Source organism: Cheilinus undulatus, linkage group 9 (genome assembly GCF_018320785.1).
Source record: "Cheilinus undulatus linkage group 9, ASM1832078v1, whole genome shotgun sequence".
Lineage (NCBI taxonomy): Eukaryota > Metazoa > Chordata > Actinopteri > Labriformes > Labridae > Cheilinus > Cheilinus undulatus.
The window spans coordinates 35611043-35632567 of record NC_054873.1 but is presented as its reverse complement, the minus strand read 5'-3'; the positions used below and the strand labels follow the sequence as shown (position 1 = coordinate 35632567).

Here is a 21525-nt window from a genome sequence, read left to right as displayed (position 1 = left end):
TTAACTTCAAATGTGTTTAAAAATGTAGGAACTCTATTCTATAAAAAGCTTTTTTTCTGTTGCTGTTGTTTCAAACGTTTTCTCCTGTTGTCATGAAAGATAAAGTAGCTAAATGCTAACGTTAGCTAACATTTAACGTTGTAGCCATGACTACGCAGTCATCGCGCCTCTCCGTTAAACGGTAAAATAACGACTCTTGCCGAGTGACAATCATGTCTGAGTCAGTTAACTCAGACATGTTTACTGGAGGAGAAAAGGCGAAAATCTGCCCTCAAAATGAGACTGAGACACTCAAGAAGAAAGAGGAGTCACTGCAGACAAAGAAAGAACTTCTGAAGAAAAAGATTGAACAGGAACTTCAGTTCATAAAGACGACCAGCAGGAAAGACAGAAGAGGTGAAGTTTTAAGTTAGCTTTGTTTAGCTAGCTGCCTGATGATTAACTACAGTAAATCAAAGCATTCAAGCTAATAACCTAAGCATATAATTTAAAAATAAGTGAAGAGGCGGCTCTTGGTCAAAAACAAACACTTGTATGATTATAAGTGGATAATTCTGATAAATGGCTGTCTATTGATATCAATGTACAAAGGCAGTTTTATGGCAGCTACTTTCAAGACATGTGCCTCATTGGAAACAAGGTTGAAAGCCAGATTCAGTCTCTAATTTTCAACTTTTGTCTCATCCGTCCAAAGAATATTTTTCCCAAAATTTTGTGGATCATCAAGAGGTTTTGGCAAATGTGAGCTGAGCCTTTGTGTCCTTTTTGGTCAGCAGTGGTTTTGGCCTTGAAACTCTCCCATGGATGCTGTTTTGTCCAGTCTCTTTCTTTTTGTTGAATTTAGAAGTCTTAGCTTTTTCTTTGGATTCCAGTATATTATTACCTAGTATGTCATTTAAGTAATGTCAGAGTTCACTTATTTTTAAAGAATCTGTTTAAGACTTTGAATAGAATCAAATTAAAATTAGATTGTGGAAGACTGTAGTTTTTCAACAGGTATAATATTGTTATAATTAACCTGAAAGTTTGAGCCATTTCCATTGGATCACTCACTCAATGTCTTATTTAAAGCTTTAACAAAAATATGCCATCATAAGTGTTTTTAATACACCTATTTTTAATGTTTCATGTCAAGGTGTCTGCTGTGAAAAAGGATGTGAAGTCATAAGAAAGAATCGCTTTACTGAAATATCAAACCTAACAACAGTAATAGGGGTGTATATGCCTGTGCTTCCATATCAGTCAAGAAGCCTGAAAGTACTTATGTTTTGTTTCTTTAACTTTTCTGAGAATATTTTATTACCTCTCTATGCTGTTCTTCTCTGTGCTCTCCTTCTAGTGGCTCTGCAGGCGCTGAAAAGAAAGAAGTGGTACGAGAAACACCTCAAGTATATTGACAGTGCTATCAAGGCCATTACGTCTGTTTATGAGCACATGTAAGCAAAGAGATCAGAATACAAAGATTAAAACTACAACTTACACAAAATATAAAAAATTATACAGATATGAGGTGCAATTTTGGGTGCAGACCACACTTTAAAAAAATATGGATGCTATCTGTTTACATTTTAAGAGATGAGTCAAAATGAGGTTGGGTTTTGCTATTATAGCATGATCTTCTCGTGTAAATAACATGTTAAACTTCTTATGGCTTTTATAGAGATATGGTCAACAAGCTGGATGACCTGATGAAGGACTTCAAGGATGAGCACACTGAGATCCTGGAGATGTCAGACTGTCTCTACACCTCTTTGAGCCTTGGACTGGAATCTGCTGAGGTTCTCTGACAATTATTTTTAGTTATTATATTCAGTTTTACTTCAGAGTTACACCAGTAACCATTTATGTCAGAAGTCAACAACTAACAGGTTATTTTAATAGTCAGATTTACTACTGGGATTAATCTCTTTCTTATTGCAAATACTACTCATTTAGCTAGCTTCAGAGGATATGACATTCATGTAAGTATACTGATTGTGGGATTTTGGTGTATTCTGATAACAGCCTGAAAGTGTGTGTCCTATTTTTTTGCTATCAGGGTGAGCTGCTGGCAGAGCTGGAGCGACTGGAGAAGAACCTGGATCAGAGTCTTGCTGAGAAAGAAAATATGGAGGAGAAGGTCTCTTGTTCAGAAGAGTCTTCCACTGCATCCCCTTCCCTTCCTGGTAAAAAAACAATTAAACCCAATTAACAATTTAAAAAACAAATGACTCACACTGTAGATTCTGGGTGATGTTTTTTTTATGAAACAAGATGTACAGTATTTAACTACAAATGTAGGAGGCCCTGAAGGAAAGTTGGAGCTCATGCAAAATGCACATTAGCCGCCATTTTTTTTCCTTCTACAGCTAAGACCGAGGAAGATGAAGTGGATGATCAGTTGGAGTATCTGAGACGCTGGGCAAATGACTCTCCATAAACACACCACCAACAAAGACACAGCAGGATTTAAAGGAAAAGGGAAGTAAAGGAGGAAATAAAAAGCTTCATTGTTCATGAATGCTTTGTTGTTTGGATGTGTAACTGCCTGTTAAAGCACATAAAGTCTCAATGAAATCAAAATTGTATTGTTTGGAAAACACCTGGATCATATTTTTGAACACATTTTGGGGTCCTTGTGATATAACAAGCATCCTAGAGGGCAGTTTATAACAAAAACAAGGCGATCAGGCAACAGTAGATCAGTAGCTCTTGTGTCCTCTAAGTTGAAGTCCCTCTTTTGGTCAGGAGGATATGATTGCTTCAAAAAGATTGATGCAACAACTATTTCTGGTTAAAAAACAGGATCATACCTTAGCAAGGTCTTTCTCTGTAAAGATAATTTAAAGTAATATTTTCTTTGGTGCACAGAAACAATCTGAGCCTGTCTGTGGAAAAGCAAGCTCTTACAATGGACATACTTTTGAATGGCAGATTGGCCAGAAGGCTGAGGATATCTGCTGGACTAGTTCAAAACTTTATGTGCCTTTTGGTCTCTTGGACCCAAAAGTATGTAAGAACAAGGCCCAGGTGTAGAAACATTTTAATCTCTTTTAATTTAAGGCACACGGAAACAGATTTAGTTTGCTTTGTTTACATTGTTTAAAGTATCCCCTTTGCCTAGAAGTAACCACATTGTTTTAGCTCCTGTCTACTTCAAAATCTCCTTGGGTTTTATATTCTGGCCAGTTAATACTTTATTTTTGTTCTACATTTATAAATTCATTTTTTCAGACACTGCATTTATACAAGTTGCAATTTAGGTAAAACTCAGCTTAGAATAGCCAGATGTTTAGAAAATGAATAAAGGTTTATGTTACACCTTCTTACAGTTCACAGGACTTTTTTCTTTGAAATCTGTTGGGTTGTACTATATAATGATGTACTGTATATTAAGGCTTTATGTATAAATGTCAAAAGAGGCTTAATATTTGATATATGGAGAATTCTACATTCACTTACAAAAACAAATCTGCTATAGCCACCTACGTTATGCTACTTCCGCAAGTTTCATAGAACACGACAAATAACTTCATGAAAAAAATGTCAATTATTATTGATTCTAAGAATCCACTGTGAGCTAGGACTCAAGTTTCGTCACATCTGATGCTCTGCTTCATGCTATGCAGCAGCCATTCTAATTCATGAACAATAAATGGTCATTGTGACCTGATAGGAGGACCAATAAACTCTGCTTAATCTTGGACTTAGGATAATGGGTGGCTGGCCAAATTTCACAGGAAAAAATATCTGAGGATAATGTTGGTCAGCACTGATGCATTTTATATATTCTAGAACAACTGTATCTTAGATGTCCTGGCATGTTGTACATTTTGTATTTTTATCCTTAAGTGTTTATGAGAGTGTTGTTTAATTTACTTCTTTAACAAAGTAAGAGTTTACACTAATTTATCCTCCTTTACTCTTTAAATCCACAACTTCTTACTACTCCTCTGGATTACTGTCTGCTTCCTAGACGGAGCAGGTGATAACTCGGAGAGGGTGTGGGAGAGACTGGAGAGAAAGTTTGTCACAATCTGCAGCCTCAGACATGGATCAGTCTTTTTAACATGCTTCATCACAGACTGACCAAAGTGAGAGTGAGTGTGGACATGTAAGGACTGTACAACAGCTGATTGAAGCCTGATGGGGTCTGGATCAAGCCAGAAGAATATTATAGGTAGGACTGAAATACACACAACCTCTAATGACTTCAATCGGAAACTCTGAGAACAGACTAGATAATTAAACCAGATAAATTATCAACTGTTTGGTTGGTCTGTGATTTATGCAGATAAAATGTAGGTATTTCTGCATGCAGAATGAACTAAAATTTGCCTGGATACAGTGAATAATTTTATCAAAGAGTTTGTCCTAAAGTTTTATGAACAATATCAATATGTAATTTCATTTAAAATTAAAATGTATCATTTCTACAGATATGTGGAACTGTTTGTTTAAAAATACAGATTTAAATCGATACCTGTAATCATAATTATACTATTTTAGCTGGATGTTTCTGTCATCTATAAATCCAGCCTTCTGACTGTAGATATCTGTTTTGCAATGTGTATACACAAGTACATTTGTGTTTAAAAGGGTAAGAACTGATGCTTGGTGTTGGAAAATGTATAGAGAAAGTCGATCCCTAGTAATGGTTGTCCCTCTTAAGTTGATGTAGACACAAACCTAACACTCTTATCAAATTAGCTCAATCCAATTTGAAATGTGCTGGTGCTCTTCATACAGGAATGCTGTGCAGACACGCACATTAAAGCAACACATACACAGCTTTGAGTCCCCCTGTAGGTGTGTAAGTCGTGTGGGTCAGTCACAGTCCAATCATAGTCCAGTTGGTTACTCTTATCTCTGTAAGGGGGTCTTGTAACTAAACAGGGACACAATGCTGCAGATCTTGATTATTGCTGAGCTGTTTCCACACCTTGATTGGAGTCCACCTGTGGTACATTAAATTCCTGCAATTGCTCTGGCCAAGCAGCAAATAGGGGGAGAAGGGCCTTAGTAAGAGAAGTGACCAAACCCCTTTGGCTTTCATATAGATTTTTTTTCTGGATTATTTTATTTTTTACCAACTCTGAGTGAGCTTTCATGTGTTTTGCACTGAGGAGAAGCTTCTTTTAGCCACTCTGTCATGAAGCCCAGGACAGTGGAGGGCTGCAGTGATGGTTGTCCTTCTGGAACTTTGTCCCATCTCCACACTGGATCTCTGGAGCTCATTCAGAGTGACGATCAGATTATTGGTCAGAAATGGGAGGAAACTGAGCTAAATTTAAAGTTTTCTTGCAAAGCATCTGAATACTTATGTGAATGTGATATTTCCCATTTAAATTTTGAATTAATTTTGAAAAATTTCCAAAATTCATTTTCACTTTGTCATTATGGGGTACTGAGTGTAATTAATGAGATGAACAGGATTTTTTCAACTGTAGCATCAGGCTGCAACACAGAAAAAAAGTAAAAGGGGGTCTGAATACTTCCAAATGCACTGTATGTAACTGGACAGGGATACAATGCTGCAGATAGGGTTGAATAGTTACACTTGGTGTCCAAACAGAAGGGTGCTAAAAAGTAGGACAGTAGACAGTAGATACTCAAATAATAATACACCAAACTGAATGCAACCTTACTGAAACAGACCTAGACACAAGTGATACTGGTAACATGATGTTATTGTGTTTAATTTTAAGACCCACGATGTGGATAGGGTTGGCTTATTTATATGGGCTAATATAAATAAAGAGGATTTATGGTACTTAGTCAAATTTAGCACTTTCACTTAGTTATTAAACATCTAAGTTTGTTTGCTAACAATTTCAACAATAGTAGACTTAAGAAAGTAACAAGCTGCAAGCAAGAGAAAAAGGGATGTTCAAGCAAATCCATCATGGTTAACCTATGTCAGGGTACTGGATCACATTATACATCTCATCTAGTTACATTGTTTTGGTTGTGTTGTTTTATTTGGTGTATTTGGCTGTGTTGTTGAATATTGTTATGCAATGAGCTCTCTAGGCCACCATCAGTTTATCAGACTCTAGCTCACCAATAATTTGTCCATCCCTGCATATCTTCAGCCTCTGTAGTAGTTACAGAGTGTCCTTCATCACCACTGCCCAGCCTTGAGACAGAGCCAGCTGACATGTCCAGACCTCCACCCACCATCCTCATCACAGCTCCATCACAGGAGGACCTCTACGCCTCACCGTCCACAATGACTATAGCTGATGCTGTCAAGGAGCGACGGCCTCTGTCTGGACCGTTTATAGTGGGAAATAAACTGATGAAGGGAAAGTAACCAAACATGCTGCCATATAAAGAAGAGTGGGAATCAGGTAGGTACAGCTAGGCAGGTAAGTCAAGTTAAGTTAAGTCAAGTCATACTTTATAAATCCCTGAAGGGAAATTCACAGTTTACACTCTATTGTTACGCATGCTACACACACACACAGGCTGAATTACATGCAAATACACATGCACTTATGTACTGCACTTAACTACATTTTAAAAAACATTTTGTGCTGAGTTAAAACAAGGAGGTCTGAGCCTTCTGTCAACAACACAGAACTAGCCAGTAGTTTGGCTTGAATTCCACAATATTCAGAAGCACATAGTGAGAAAATGAGTCCACATTTCATTCAAACACAGCTGTTGGATTTCACTTTACTGAAACAGTATGACTTTATCTGAGCGACCTGGTTGGAGATTCATATTCTCTTGCTGTTATTGCACTTAATTGAAAGATCATATTTGACTATATAACCCCAAGTTATACAGAAGTGAGAAGACTCCATTTTAAATTGATTATTGTTTACTTTTGAGTAGATTTACAGACTACTTCTTCTTATATTAAAATTTTAACCAAAGTAACTGTACTTTTACTTAAGTTCAATGGTGTTTTGCTCTTTCCACCTCAGCTCAATTGTATGCCTTAAGATAGCTATTGTCACCTAGGGGATTCCATAAATGTCTACATTTATATAATTCACATAAATAATCATTTCAATACATGTTTTAATTTTTTTTATTTTTTATTATTAATTTTTGTGTTAATTGAAAGAATTGAGATGGCCTTCACAAAATAAATCAGCTGCAGACCTGCATTATCACCGTGTTAACACATGGTGTCTCTAACTTTAAAACTCCGGGAAAGTTTTTTGTGTTTCCTTCTGGCCCGGAATCAAAACAACATGGCGGCGCTCTGTGACTGAGTTGATATTTTTTGTGATAACGCTTCAACGTATTAAACTTTTTCATTCGCAGATTAAAACAACGAAAATATGGACACTACTATAGAGGAAGAACCGGAGCCAATAAAGCTCAAGTCCATCAAGAACAATAAAACTTTCACAGTGCCTCAAAATGACAGGGTAAGAGAAATAACCAGCTCCGTGTGTAGACTCGGACACAGGACTCAGTGCGGGACGCCGATTCATTCAAGATGCTCTGCTGCTTCCAATAAGCATTTATCGTAATAATATTTATTCTACACGACCACCTGGTCGATTAATTTGACAAAGCGAAGATTTAACTAGAATATGCGAAAATGTTTATTGGGCTTTCTTCGTCAACGTAATCCTCATATAAACCGTCAAACTGCTTTTATATTAGACAGTGGTGGCAAACTCTGTTGTAGAAAATGTTATTTCCTCTGTGCTTATAAATAGGGTTAATCGTTGATTTATCTCCATCTCAGTCTTCTGAATGGGGATGTAAAGATACACTCACGATTCACGATATAATGCATATCCGGGTTCATAATAGGAATTTGTTATGATTATTTTTTCCACTATTAATCTTTACAAAGACGTTAGACTGTATTTATTTTATAAATAAGTGAGAATGTTTCACTTCATTTCTCATACAGTAAAAATATTTTCTGTTTATTGTGGTAAATATTCTCTGTTTATTTATCTTTGTTAAAAAAAAACTTTTGTCTCCTAAGGCTGCTTAGCTTCCAGTCAGTCAAAGCATACATTTCCTTTAAAAGTGATACTGATAATATCTTACAAAATACCTTTTTGACCTCTCAGGGGTTTAATAACAAAACGTAATCAAGTACATATACAGTGCAAACGTGGAAAACCTCAATTAAACAGAGGTGCAGCCTTTTTCCTTGAAATGAATTGCAGAAAGCTTATTAAGGAAACTGATTTTATTTTTTACTCTTTCTTTGGTCACCTTATTTAAAGGGTCACTAAAACCCAGAGTTTAGCTGAGGTACATGTAAGTTAGAATTTGGATGGATGCCCTTACAACATTACCTACAGGGCTGGGACGATTAGATACTCCCACTCACTCCTTCATGGATCACCATCAGCTGCAACATCATACAGTTATTGCTTCTTATTTTGGATTTGTTTATAACCCACAATGCCATAACCATACAAGATGGACCTGCCATAAGGAAAGCTAACTTAGTGTGAGATTATGGTTAGTGCTCCTGAAGAAGACACAAGTTTGCACGTTGTCAGCCTTATTTTGCTGATAGGGAAGCTTTGATAAAGCAGATTGGCTCTGTTTGAATAATAGCAAAATATTCTCTAAATACACTATGAGGTGTGTCACTGCAGTGATGTGAAGCGGAGCTGTCCCCAACCCGCAAGTGCTGATTCTCTCACTGTGTGCTAACTTTTCTCTCCCAGTAGACTGTGTTATAATCACTGATTTAAAGAAAACAGTGATTCAGTAAATAAATGTATGAGGTGCTGATTTAATTGAAGAAACTCTTAATTAAAGACAGTGGAGCAGCAGCAAGCGTGAGGGACATTTTAAAACCTGTAAGAAACAAGTTAATATTTATCAGTGTTTCTTATCATGTGAATGTGCATGATAAGACCGGGCGTAGCTTGGACCGTTCTATGCTGTGCTTTGTGTACTTGGTGTAAAGTTGAGCCTGGAAGTTGGTTGTAGCTAAGTTGGACATAGCAGATAAAACTGACTTAAGTTACAACCAGCTGGTGCGCTCGGCCCCCCAGTGACAAAAGCTGGAACCACATACATCATCTACCTCCAGATCAACCAACAGAAAAATTCAGTTGCAGTTACCCAGTTTCAACCTGCGGAGGGCATTTGCTCTTGTAGAATTCAAATACTTGATTGTCAAATTTTTGGACCTGAATTGGTCAACAACACCACTAAGCACTTATACATACTGTAGGTTTTCAACTGAGAAAAAAAGTTCTGATTGATTTTGTCCATATTTGAAATGAGTTGTTACATCCACACCTCATTTTTTTTATCTGTGCTTGTGAGGTAACATCATGGAAAAGCAATTAGTTAGCACTACACCTTGTTGAGAGGTTAAGTTAATCTGTAGTCTCCATTAGCTGCCAATCTCATTACTAGCTTCCATCAACACATAAGCCTGCAGGAAAAGCACCCCACTATCCACTTTGACTCCTCTTTGAAACCTTGCAGTGTCCTCTTTACCTTCAGGGTTTAGGAAGCTACAAGGGATTAACCATCAGTTTATTTTGTCTATAGGTTGAGTAGTCTTCCCTCCAAACAGTTTTACCCATTCAAGACAGTGATTTGGTTGTAATGATCAGAAAGGATCCATTTATGGATTTCTTGTTCAGTCAGCCTCTGTTAAGAATTCAACATTTACTCCATTAGCGTTCATCCAGACTCTGATCAAAATGTATCAATAGTGTAACAGAATCTCTGTGCTTGTTTTATATTTTATCTTTTTTTCTTCGTAGTTTGGAAGTTGCCGGAGTGTCAGAGAGTTTGAGAAGCTCAACCGCATAGGAGAAGGAACTTATGGAATTGTGTGTAAGTATTTCTTAAAGGAAGCTGCTGACTGAAACTATAAACAGGACATGTTCACTGGAACTATGACAAGTGGAGCTGTTGAAAAATGTTTTCTGTCCTGATTTTAGACAGAGCCCGAGACACCAAATCAGATGAGATTGTAGCACTGAAGAAAGTCAGAATGGACAAAGAAAAAGATGGTAAGACAGATGTGCTTATATGAGTTGTGTCTATGAGGGCAGTTTTTCTTATTTGTTTTTTTTTTTTTTTTGTAAATGTCATGGACGCATGGAGTTAAGGTAAAGCTGTGGGTGTGTAAAATTTTTACACACTGTAGTAATTGTAACTGGTCCTTTTTCCTTCAGGGATCCCCATTAGCAGCCTGAGAGAGATCAACCTGCTGCTTAGGCTCAGACATCCCAACATAGTGGAGCTTAAAGAAGTGGTCGTTGGAAGCCAACTACAGAGGTAATACAGGCATACACACGTACACCTCCATAGTGTTTTAAGTGTAGCTGCACATCAGTGGATCAGAAAACAGTAGAACTGACAACAAATGTTGCTGTAGTCTCTCTTAATGCGCTATTGAGAGATTAAATTATTAAGCTGTGTTTCCACCAAGTAAAGTGGTTCAGTTCTGTTTTGGTATGGTATATTTTTATCTGTATTTCCTCTCTTAGCAAAGATACCAGAATTACTGATCTCTGCTTTCCTATCTTTCTCCCCCTTCTGTTGGGGCACCAAGCATACTAGTTCAGCCCTAAGAGTGGCACTAGGCTCACTGCAGTCCATTTATTTATTTAAAGAATTAAAACTTATTGTGCAATAGCAGTATAATGGACAAACAAACAATATGCCATCCTTTTTTTTTTTAGTTTAACACCTTTTCTCCCTGATTTTATTGTAAAATACTTTAAAGGAAACAGTGATGTACTGTCAAGAAATCCTGTGGAGTTCTGGTAGGATTAACACGACAACCAAATTGAAGACAACAAGTTACAACCCGATGTGTCATTTGTGAATAAGCCAGTTATAAGAGTTGCCTCTTTTATGTGAAAGACTGGAGCTGGCTCCCGTTTTAGGGCTGGTTTCCTTTATTTTATTTTTTGTCGCTGTTTAAATAAATGACATAAAATTCAGAATGTTTCAAAATGAAGAGCTGTTTTGGAGCCTAGGGTCCAGCTCTCATAGTTGAGCTGAACAAAATGATCCAGATTTCTACAGAGTCTGAATTCCCATCACTATGAGCAAGAATGGACAGATATTGGAAGATCAGGGTTTACTGTGCCAAACTGTACTGAACTAAACTGGAGCACTGGGTGGATCTTAATAACCAACAAGTATGAGATGTGCCTTAATGGCTGCAGTCTAATCATTTTTCATCAACATGTATCTTCTAAAAATATTTGAGTTTCTTCTGTGAGGGTTAGTTTGTAATTTTGAAAACAGTTTGTATGAAAGGTACGTAGGCAGAGAGGTATGGCAGTGTCTTTTTGTTTTAACAGAGGTTTGACAAAGTCTGGGTGAAAGTAGGAGCCGGTCAGACACAAAAACAGTTCCACAACACCTTAACGCTGATTTTTCGGGGGGTTCATTAATTTTTTTCTATGTCTTTAGTCTGTTCCTAGTGATGAGCTACTGCGAACAGGATTTGGCCAGTCTGCTGGAAAACATGCAGACGCCGTTCTCTGAGGCTCAGGTGACACAGAAAGAAGTTTTAAATCTAATTTTTTCTACATTTGGTATTGGTTTTATTTTTGTAGAAAGTGAAATTTAGTGTTGTCTCTGATTGCTTTTCACTTGTGGGAAATGTATTATGTTTGAGGATTATCACGTTAAAAGCTGCAGATCTATTTTGTGTTTGTGGTTTATTACGTTGTCAGGTGTAACAGATACATGTACAGCAGTTGAGCTACAGAGGGACCAGTGCTGCCTGAAACATTTCCTTTCATTTGATCCTTTTCTTAGGTCAAGTGTATTGTCCTTCAGCTGCTCAGAGGTTTGGAGTATCTCCACCACAACTTCATCATACATAGGTGAGCACCAAACCCTCACAATCTGTGTACATGAATAAAATGTTATTGTTTGATTATCTATCACAATAGCGGTGGCTGTACAGAAGTGATGTCAAAACTGACCAACGCCCCCCACAGACCTCACAGAGTTTTCCAGAAACAACAGCTAACCAGTCCCGGGGGACTTGAAGTTGTTAATCCATTCACTGTATCCCACCCTTCAACTCCACTGAGCCTAATCTAATCTGCCAGGATGAAAAGATATGCTGAGGCAGACATGTTGACAGAGAGTTAAAGCTGACGCTGACAGCAGTTTTAATTTCAGATTGACAAATGAATGACAGGTGGATGGGGGACGGAGTGATAGTGTTCATTTTCTTCTTGGGTCTTCTTCTCAGGGACCTGAAGGTGTCTAATCTGCTGATGACAGACAAAGGCTGCGTGAAGATCGGTGAGTCATCAGTATAACCATAACCGCCTCACTGTGTCACATTCCAAACTCTGCAGCTCTGACCTTTGACAGAGACGGTCTTCATTTAGTAATCTTTATCTAGTCTGACACTTATCACTGAACATTAACTTCAGTCTACTTATCCCTGCATTTAAAGGAGGTTCATTTCATGTAATGTATCATTTTTATATAAAGCCCTTCACAGTCTTAACTAATAACACACAATGTTGATTCCATTAAGGGAATACAAAAAAAGACTGATCTATTTCTATTCTATTTATATATTGATTAGATTGTAGATGCCGTACGTTTCAAGAGCTCATTTTCTTTGAGATGGGCAATGGAACTCTGAAAAGGTTTATTTATATTTTAAGCCAAACTAATTCCACTATTTGTTTTATGTTCCTCCAGAAGTTCCACATACTAATTTAATGCAAGGCATTGTGGGCAAATAACTGCACTGCAAAAAGTCAAATATTAGCAAGCATATTTGTCAATTTTTTTTTTAAATTTCACATTACGCTGACTGTAAGCCAAATTTACACAAAAGTCTCGCTAGGCACCTTTTTTCAACATATTTGAAGCAAAAATAAAGCATTGAATGCTTGTTAGGCCTTGAAAAAGATTCCAATGTGAAAATGGAAATCATTTTAAGTTTCTTTAAATCAAATTTTTTATCTGTTTTCAAGAAACTGATATTCACAGCTTTTACTAGTATTTTGAAATGCAGACCCTGAGTTTTCTATTATTACCTTGAAATAAAATCTTTAAAATGATATTTATAATTATTATTATAATTTATAATTATAAACTGTGTTTCTGGGACATTAATGAGCAGTACAGGGGCTCCACAAGGAACAGTCCTGGCTGCATTCCTGTTCACACTATACATCAGACTTCAAATACAGCACTGAGTCCTGCCACATCCAGAAATACTCGGATGACACTGCTATTGTGGCATGTATCAAAAATGGACAAGAAGCCGAATACAGGGATCTGATAAGTGCCATCAGTGACTGGAGTCACAGAAACTGCCTCCTACTCAACACCTCAAAGACAAAGGAAATGATCATAGATTTCCGCAGATCCAAACCCCCTCTTCAGCCAGTGAACACTTGTGGCATGGACATCGAGGTGGTACCATCGTATGAATATTTAGTAAATAAGTTAGACTGGTCTAAAAACGTAGACTTCATCTACAAAAGGGGGCAGAGCTGCCTCTTTTGCCTGAGAAGACTCCGATCAATAGACATCTGCAGTAAGATGCTGCAGAGGTTTTATCAGTCTGTGGTGGCAAGTGTTCTGTTTAATGCTACAGTCTGCTGGGGAGGCAGTGTAACACAATGATGCAAGGCATCTGAACAAACTGGTGAAAAAAGCTGGCTCTGGTTGGAATCAAGTTAAACTCATTGGAGGATGTGGTAGAGAGACGCACAATGAAGAAGGGGAACATGGATCATTCACTTCATATCTCTCTATGACCAAAGAAACAACGGTGGTGGATGGCTCCTCTCTCTTTGCTGCAGGACAGAAAGATATAGTTCTTTCATACCATCAGCAATAGCAAAAAGACTACAGTCATGGATGAAAATATTGGCACCCCTGGAATTTTTCCAGAAAATACACCATTTCTTCCAGAAATTATTGATTAAATTACAAATGTAATTTGTACAATTACAAATGTTTTGGTATACACATGTTTATTTCCTTCATGTGCATTGGAACAACACCAAAAATCAGAAGAAAAAAGACAAAATTAACATAATTTTACACAAAACTCAAAAAATGGGCTGGACAAAATTATTGGCACCCTCTTAAAACTGTGGGTAAATCATTTTATTTCAAGCATGTGATGCTCATTTAAACTCACCTGTGGCAGTAACAGGTGCTGGCAATCTAGAAATCACACCTGAAGCCAGTTAGAATGTCTAAAAGTTGACTCAAACCTTGTGTTGTGAGCCTGTGTGTGTCACACCAAGCATGGAGAAGAGAAAGAAGAGCCCAGAATTGTCGGAGGACTTAACAAGCAAAAATGTGGAAAAATATGAACAATCTCAAGGTTTCAAGACCATCTCCAGAGATCTTGAAATTCCTTTGTCCATTGTGTGTAATATAATCAAGAAGTTTATAACTCATGGAACTGTGGCTAATCTCCCTGGATGTGGATGGAAGAGAAAAAACTGTTAAAAGAATGCAACACAGGATAGTTGGAATGGTGGATAAACATCCTCAGTCAACTTCCACACAAATTCAGGCTGTCCTGCAGACTCAGGGTGCAAAAGTGTCAGCTCGGACCATACGTGGTCATCTGAATGAGATGAAGCGCTATGGCAGGAGACCGAGGAGAACCCCTCTGCTGACAAAGAGACATAAAAAAGCCAGACTGGAGTTCCCAAAAATGTACCTGAGTAAGCCTCAATCCTTCTGGGAGAACATTTTGTGGACAGATGAGACTAAGGTAGAGCTTTTTGGAAAAGCACGTCATTCCACTGTTTACAGGAAACAGAATGAGGCCTACAAAGAAAAGAACACAGTACCTACAGTCAAACATGCTGGAGGTTCAAGGATGTTTTGGGGTTATTTTGCTGCCTCTGGCACTGGGTACCTTGACTGTGTGCAAGGAATCATGAAATCTGAGACTATCAAAAAATTTTGGGCCGCAATGTAGGGCCTAGTGTCAGGAAGCTGGGCCTGGGTCAGAGGTCATGGGTGTTCCAGCAGGACAGGGACCCCAAACATACCTCAAAAAGCACCAAGAAATGGTTGGAGACAAAGCGCTGGAGAGTTCTGAAGTGGCCAGCAATGAGTCCGGATCTAAATCCCATTGAACACCTATGAAGAGATCTCAAAACTGCTGTTGCAAGAAGCACCCCTCAAATCTGAGAGACCTGGAGCAGTTTGCAAAAGAAGAGTGGTCCAAAATTCCAGTTGAGAGGTGTAAGAAGCTTGTTGATGGTTATAGGAAGTGATTAGTTTCAGTTATTTTTTTCCTAGGTTGTGCAACCAAATATTAAGTCGAGGGTGCCAATTATTTTGCCCGGCCTATTTTTTTATTTTTGTGTAAAATATGTCAATTTTGTCTTTTTTCTTTGGATTTGTTGTGTTGTTCCAATACACATAAAGGAAATAAACACATGCATACCAAAAACATTTGTTGATTGCGACAACTTGGGGTTATCAGAGTCAGATTTGCATTTATACCTATATGTACCTTATACAAAAAGTAAGGACATTTATTTCTGATAGACTGTTTCTTAGTTGTTACAGTGCTTCTAGGCAATACATCTTATACCACAAAAAAGGTCAGGAACCACTGTACTAGCCATACTATTAGCACGCTGCTGCACCAAAAGTCAGTGCTAAGCGATGATAGTGAGCAGCATCATTAAACAACACCTAATGGTCACACTGTTAGAGGGTCTGGATTACAGTCAGACTTTTATAAGGAGACTTTTTTTTTTTTTTTTTTTTTTACCAGAAATCAGACAGTTAAACTTACCAAGATTTATTTATTTATTTAATGTCTCACATGAGCACACACTGGTTCATGATGTCTGTCTTCAGTAAGTAATCTTTAGCTCCTATAAAAAATAGACAGCTGTGTTGTCACAATTCAGGATGTAGTAATATCATACATTTTTTATTTACAACTGTAAGTGTTGAATTCTCTGTCGCCCCAAAAATATTTTTGGTTAAAAAAAAAAAAAAAAAAAAAAAAAAAGGCAATTAAATGTAAGCTAAGCCTCATGAAATTTTATGTTTACTTTTGAATTGTTGCTGACATTTTATTGGTTGTGCTGAATTAGAACTTATCATTAATCATATTTTTAAGTCTCATGCTACTGGTTCTGTTATATGCAGCTGACTTTGGATTGGCCCGGATGTATGGTATCCCCCAGCAGCCCATGACGCCTCGAGTGGTCACACTGTGGTGAGTGTGTCATACCCTGCAGATAATCACTGTTTTGTTTCATTCTACTGGTGCAGTCTCAGAGGAAACTCCTCAACCATATGTGCTGCTTCTCTCCTTCATCCGTCTGCAGGTACAGAGCCCCAGAGCTCCTCCTAGGGACCAAAACTCAAACTACAGCTCTGGACATGTGGTGAGAAGAAAGTACACAGACTGGCTCGCCACACACAGCTGCTTCATGCATTTAATACAATCTAGGACACCTGAAGAAAGGACTGAATATGTTTTAGACAGGAGAATATATTTGATTATCTAAGTCTGACAAACTTAAGTATTCTTATTTGTCATTGGGTTCAGAGTTTTGCTGAATTTTTTCTTAGGCTCTTGAGAGGCCAATAAATGACAAATGAAGGCATCAGTATAATAAAGATAATAGAATTAATAATGGCAAGAACAGTACTACTTGCCATTGTAATTATTGATTGAACTGTATTAACATTATTTACCTTGGACCTTCACAAAAGGTAACGGTGCATTTAGTCGAGCATACTATATAAAAACGAATGGTTATCATGACAAACTGTACTTGTGGTGATGTTTTCTTCACAGGGCTGTTGGCTGCATCCTGGCTGAGCTGCTGGCTCATAAACCTCTGCTGCCTGGAACCTCTGAGATCCAGCAGGTCGACCTGATCGTCCAGCTGCTGGGGACGCCCAATGAAAACATCTGGCCGGTCAGTCCTAATTCCATCAGCAGTAGCTAAATCCAATATCTCTGTGGTATATGACAGACTATGCCTATTTCTTTTTTATTTGTTCTACAGGGTTTCTCCCAGCTGCCTCTAATCGGCCAGTACAGTCTGAGGAAACAGCCGTACAACAACCTGAAGAACAAATTCACTTGGTTATCTGATGCAGGACACAGACTGCTCAACCTGCTCTTCATGTACAACCCACAGCGAAGGTACACAACCTTGCATGAACATCATAGGGATTTTTATTTTATTTTGTTTCATTTAACCTTTATTTAACCAGATAAAAAACCCATTGAGACCAAAATCTCTTTCACAAGGGTGACCTGGCCAAGAGGTCAGCAGCACATGTCATAATAAATAATACATATTCAAGAGACAGATAATACACAATAAGTTAACACAACAATAATAAGAATTGAAGCTACATCACATTTTAAAGTGCAAGAATAGTGGTCACAGTAACAATTTAGAAACACAAGCACTTTTCCACAGACTCGCGTTGTCTATCATTCAAGACAGAGTGAAAGTTTTCCAGTAAGATGAATTCGGAAAGTTTCAATTCAGTCTGGAGAGTATTCCATGCCGAGGGGGCAGCAAATCTGAACGCTCTTTTCCCCTGTTCAGTCCTGACACGAGGAACAAGCAGGTGGAGAATATCACAGGAACGCAAAGCGTAGTGGCTTTTAGATCTTTGCAGAAGAGTACATAAATAGGTGGGACCCAAGCCAAGAAGCACCTTGTAGATCAGAGTCAGCCAGTGAGTGTATCTGCGAGCACTCAGCAAGGGCCAGCCAGATTTGGCATAGAGTTCACAATGGTGCGTGAGGCGACTACAGCCAGTGACAAACCTCAGCGCACAGTGATAGACAGTATTCAAAGACTGTAGATATTTAGCTGAGGCTGTCATATAAAAAAACGTCACCATAATCCAGCAACGGTAGAAAGGTTGCAGAAACAAGATATTTACGAGCTTTGAGTGAGAAGCAGGACTTGTTTCTATAATAGAAACCTATTTTCACCCTGAGTTTGGTGACCAAACTGGCAATATGTGCTTTGAACGAGAGCTTACGGTCAATAAGAAAATCCAAATATTTGTAATTTGAGACTAGTTCAATTGGAACACCTCGTGAAGTTAGGACTGATGGGATGTTCCCTGGTAACTCACTGGAACTAGAAAACACCATGAGTTTGGTTTTGTCTGCATTTAAAACCAATTTAAGTCTTTTTAAATGAGACTGCACAACATTAAAAGCAGACTGTAAGAACTCAAAAGCCTGCATAATTGAAGATGACCAACAATAAATAATGGTATCATCTGCATAAAAATGGTAAGAGGCATTTGACAAATGATCACATATGTTATTAATATAGATGGAAAATAAAATAGGTCCTAAGACTGAGCCTTGGGGGACACCTTTAGATACCTCCAGAAATGACGAGGTGAAGCCCGCCACCTGGACACACCGGGTTCTATCAGAAAGGTAATTGGCAAACCACAATGCATCATTTTTTGACAAACCAATCTGATGAAGCATGTTTATCATTAAACTGTGATCTACTGTGTCAAATGCCTTTGACAGATCGATGAACAGTGCAACACAGTATTTCTTACAGTCCAAGGAATCAATAAAATCATTTAAAACCTTAAGAGTGGCTGTAGTTGTGCTGTGTTGCTTTCTGAAACCAGATTGAAAGGGTGATAAAATGTTATTTGTGTCAAGAAAATCCTTCACCTGGTTACTGACTATACGTTCGAACACTTGGATTCTGGGATTATGACTGTATCATGCCATTTTAGAGACAGGCAGCATATGAATTGTTATATCATGAAAATCAAAAGTATAAAACAGAAATGAAATGATTTATCTCCTTTATTTTAGGCTCTTAGTATTGCTCATAGTGTCTCCTTGTCACACTGTTATGCCTGACTGAAACACTGCAGTAGCTGATGGTCAATATTATGAATAACCCTGTAAATTTTCCTACATTGGCAGGTCAAAATGTATAAACGACTTTTACTTTCTTAATAGTCATCAATTACCTTTTCTCTTCACTTTGGTACATACTGCAGATAGTCTTCTGAAGTACACACTTTGCATCACTGGTGGACTTAGAGGGGGTTCGGGTCAGTGATCACTGCCCTTGGCATCCTAATATTAAAAGAATGGCCACAGAAGTGCCCTCTTGTGTGCCACTATGGCAGTTAAACACTATGAAGTACACTCTTTGGTGCCTTTTGAGTCAACAAAATTTGACAAATTGCCTGTTAAGTGCTCTCTAAGTGGACCAAATTTGGATTTGTGCTCTCTAAGTGGAAAATATTTTACAGTTCCCACTTTGGTACCCTCTTGGTGGACACAATTTTGCTTGAAAAAAAATTTGACAGTGCCCTCTTAAGTGCTCTCTGAATAGACCAAATATGACAACATGCTTTCCTAAGTGCTTTCTATGTGGACAAAATGTGGCTTTGTGCTCGTAAGAGGTCAAAATTTGACAAAAAAAAAACCTTATTAATGCTCTCTAAAAAGACACTTGTTTTTTTTTTTTTTTTTTTTTTGATTTCCCTCTTAAGTGTGGAAAAATGGCTTAGTGCCCTTTAATGGAGCGTAGTGTCTCTAGACTGCCTTTAAACTTACCGTGCGTTCACACCAAGTGCGAACGATCGCTCAATTTCGCGCAATAAGCGCCGCCCAAGGCGAACAGGCGTCAACTTGCGTCTTTACATTGACTTTACATGTAATTCACTCGGTTGAATAAATTTACTTGCGCTTGGTGTGAACACAACATTACAATACATGATAAAGTGCCCTCTTGCCTGCCATTCTTGTGGACAACAGGTGAAGTGCCCTCCAGGGTTGTCTTCCAGTGGGTAGGGTCTCCACTCAGTGGATGAAATCACATTTCCAGCAGAGGAGAATGCAAGACACACACCCTGTAAACTAATCAAACAGTCCTCAATCTAGTTTTGAGGACCAAATTCAACAGCACAGAAATTACCCTGTATATTATTTAATATGAATGACTGTGGTCTGTCTTCCTGATTCAGAGCTACAGCCAAAGACTGTCTGGAGAGTTCCTACTTCAAAGAAAAACCTCTGCGTGAGTAAAAAAATCTTTGGATCAGCTGTAATTATGGTCCTCTGTTGGATCTTTAGCAAGTCATTCCTCATGCCTCTGTGTTTCTCTGTGCAGCCTGTGAACCTGAGCTGATGCCAACCTTCCCTCACCATCGCAACAAGAGGGCCACTGCTGCTCCTGCAGAGAGCCACTCCAAACGGAGCAAAGTGTGACAGAGACACTGAGACACTGGACTCAAACCTGCAGCTGCAGTCCAAGGATGAATGTTGGATCTGTTGACTCTTCATGCTTGGAACATGAGTTTACTCGTGAAGGTTTTACTTTGGTACTTGGATGTAAACCAGCTGGACTCTGTTGATGCCAACAAACTCTGGCACAAATCGCTGGACTGTGTACATAGAACTCTGCACGGTCAGTACATCGCCTCAGAGATGGTGTGATCAATATGAAGGCTGTAAACACTGATCTCTGATCTCTGGGGACTGAGCTAATTTGGTTGAGTTTTGATCACAGCTGAACTGGCTCTGTTTAAAGACGTCAGTCTGTCAGGAGAAAACAGGACTGAAGTGGAAGAAAGTGCCTGTATAGCTCTAAAAGTCAGGGGTGTATTAAAAGAATTGCAAACCTTTTTAAGAAAATATCTGGTACATGCTGTCCCCTCCATCATAAGCATGGGTCTATGGGGAGTGTCTGTCAGATCCTGAAACTGTTTTTACTCATTTTTGGCAGTTGAAGTAGTTTCCATTTAACTTTTCACTGAAAAGTGCGAAAGTTAGTCTGTTATCTAAATCACCAGTCCAAAGAAAAGTTGACTTGCAGATTGTTACTGTCATTCTTTTGCTTTTCACTGCATCACTTTTTAAAGGGAAATGCTGGAGCAAATGCTGTTAAAACAATGGATGACATGCTTGTTTCTCTTGTCAGATTTCTTCCCTCTTCTTTTATCTGGAGGTTTTACCAGGACCCAAATAATTCATAGTTTGATTCAGTACGATATGAAGCAGCTGGGTCTAGTGTGAGTGCATGCTAACAGTCTGTTAAGAATCTGTGCTCTTTGTGATGCCACAATAAGAGGAATTATAAACATAACTGCCCCAGCTGTACTCACATGAGCTCACCCCACAAAACAGGAGGAGCTTATTTGCATTTAAAGAGATACCCACCAAAGCAGTGTTGAGAGCTGGTTTAGACAGGTTCAAAAGCCTCAGCTGGTGCTTGATTCATGTTGTACTTCGACTTCAGCACAGATGTTTTTAGGTCAGTGGTTCTCAACTGGTGAGTCGGGACCCAAATGTGGTTCGTGTTTCCCTTTTCAGTGGATCGTGAATGTGTGCCCTAGGGGAAAAAAATGCAACAAAAAGTCCCTGACACTCTAACCTTATAATCTGAAAAGTTGAACTATTTAAAAGGCCTCGGCTTGAACATTTGACATGAACTGCAAAACATATTAGGTCATAAAAACATTGATGGGTTTCTTTTGGTTGGTTTGTGTTGAATTGTTGCTGTCAGTATGGTAAAGACTTTTATTCAACAAACTGTGAGAGAAAACTGTCTTACAGGAAAA

The 21525-nt window shown here is 38.3% G+C and overlaps 2 protein-coding genes across 2 annotated transcripts; both read left to right on the top strand.

The window, feature by feature from the left end:
- The first annotated feature begins 220 nt into the window (after positions 1 to 220).
- LOC121515546 (charged multivesicular body protein 4b-like) lies at positions 221 to 2500 on the top strand. The gene is made up of 5 exons (XM_041796372.1): positions 221 to 396; positions 1340 to 1436; positions 1661 to 1778; positions 2039 to 2165; positions 2349 to 2500. Exons 1-5 carry the CDS (start codon positions 237 to 239, stop codon positions 2417 to 2419), a joined length of 573 nt encoding a protein of 190 aa, XP_041652306.1. The 5' UTR covers positions 221 to 236; the 3' UTR covers positions 2420 to 2500.
- Positions 2501 to 7177: 4677 nt separating this feature from the next.
- Positions 7178 to 21476, top strand: cdk10 (cyclin-dependent kinase 10). The gene is made up of 13 exons (XM_041795374.1): positions 7178 to 7367; positions 9702 to 9774; positions 9882 to 9953; positions 10119 to 10221; positions 11371 to 11452; positions 11722 to 11789; positions 12167 to 12219; positions 16081 to 16150; positions 16263 to 16322; positions 16739 to 16862; positions 16953 to 17092; positions 19930 to 19982; positions 20076 to 21476. Exons 1-13 carry the CDS (start codon positions 7278 to 7280, stop codon positions 20171 to 20173), a joined length of 1086 nt encoding a protein of 361 aa, XP_041651308.1. The 5' UTR covers positions 7178 to 7277; the 3' UTR covers positions 20174 to 21476.
- The last annotated feature ends 49 nt before the right edge of the window (positions 21477 to 21525 follow it).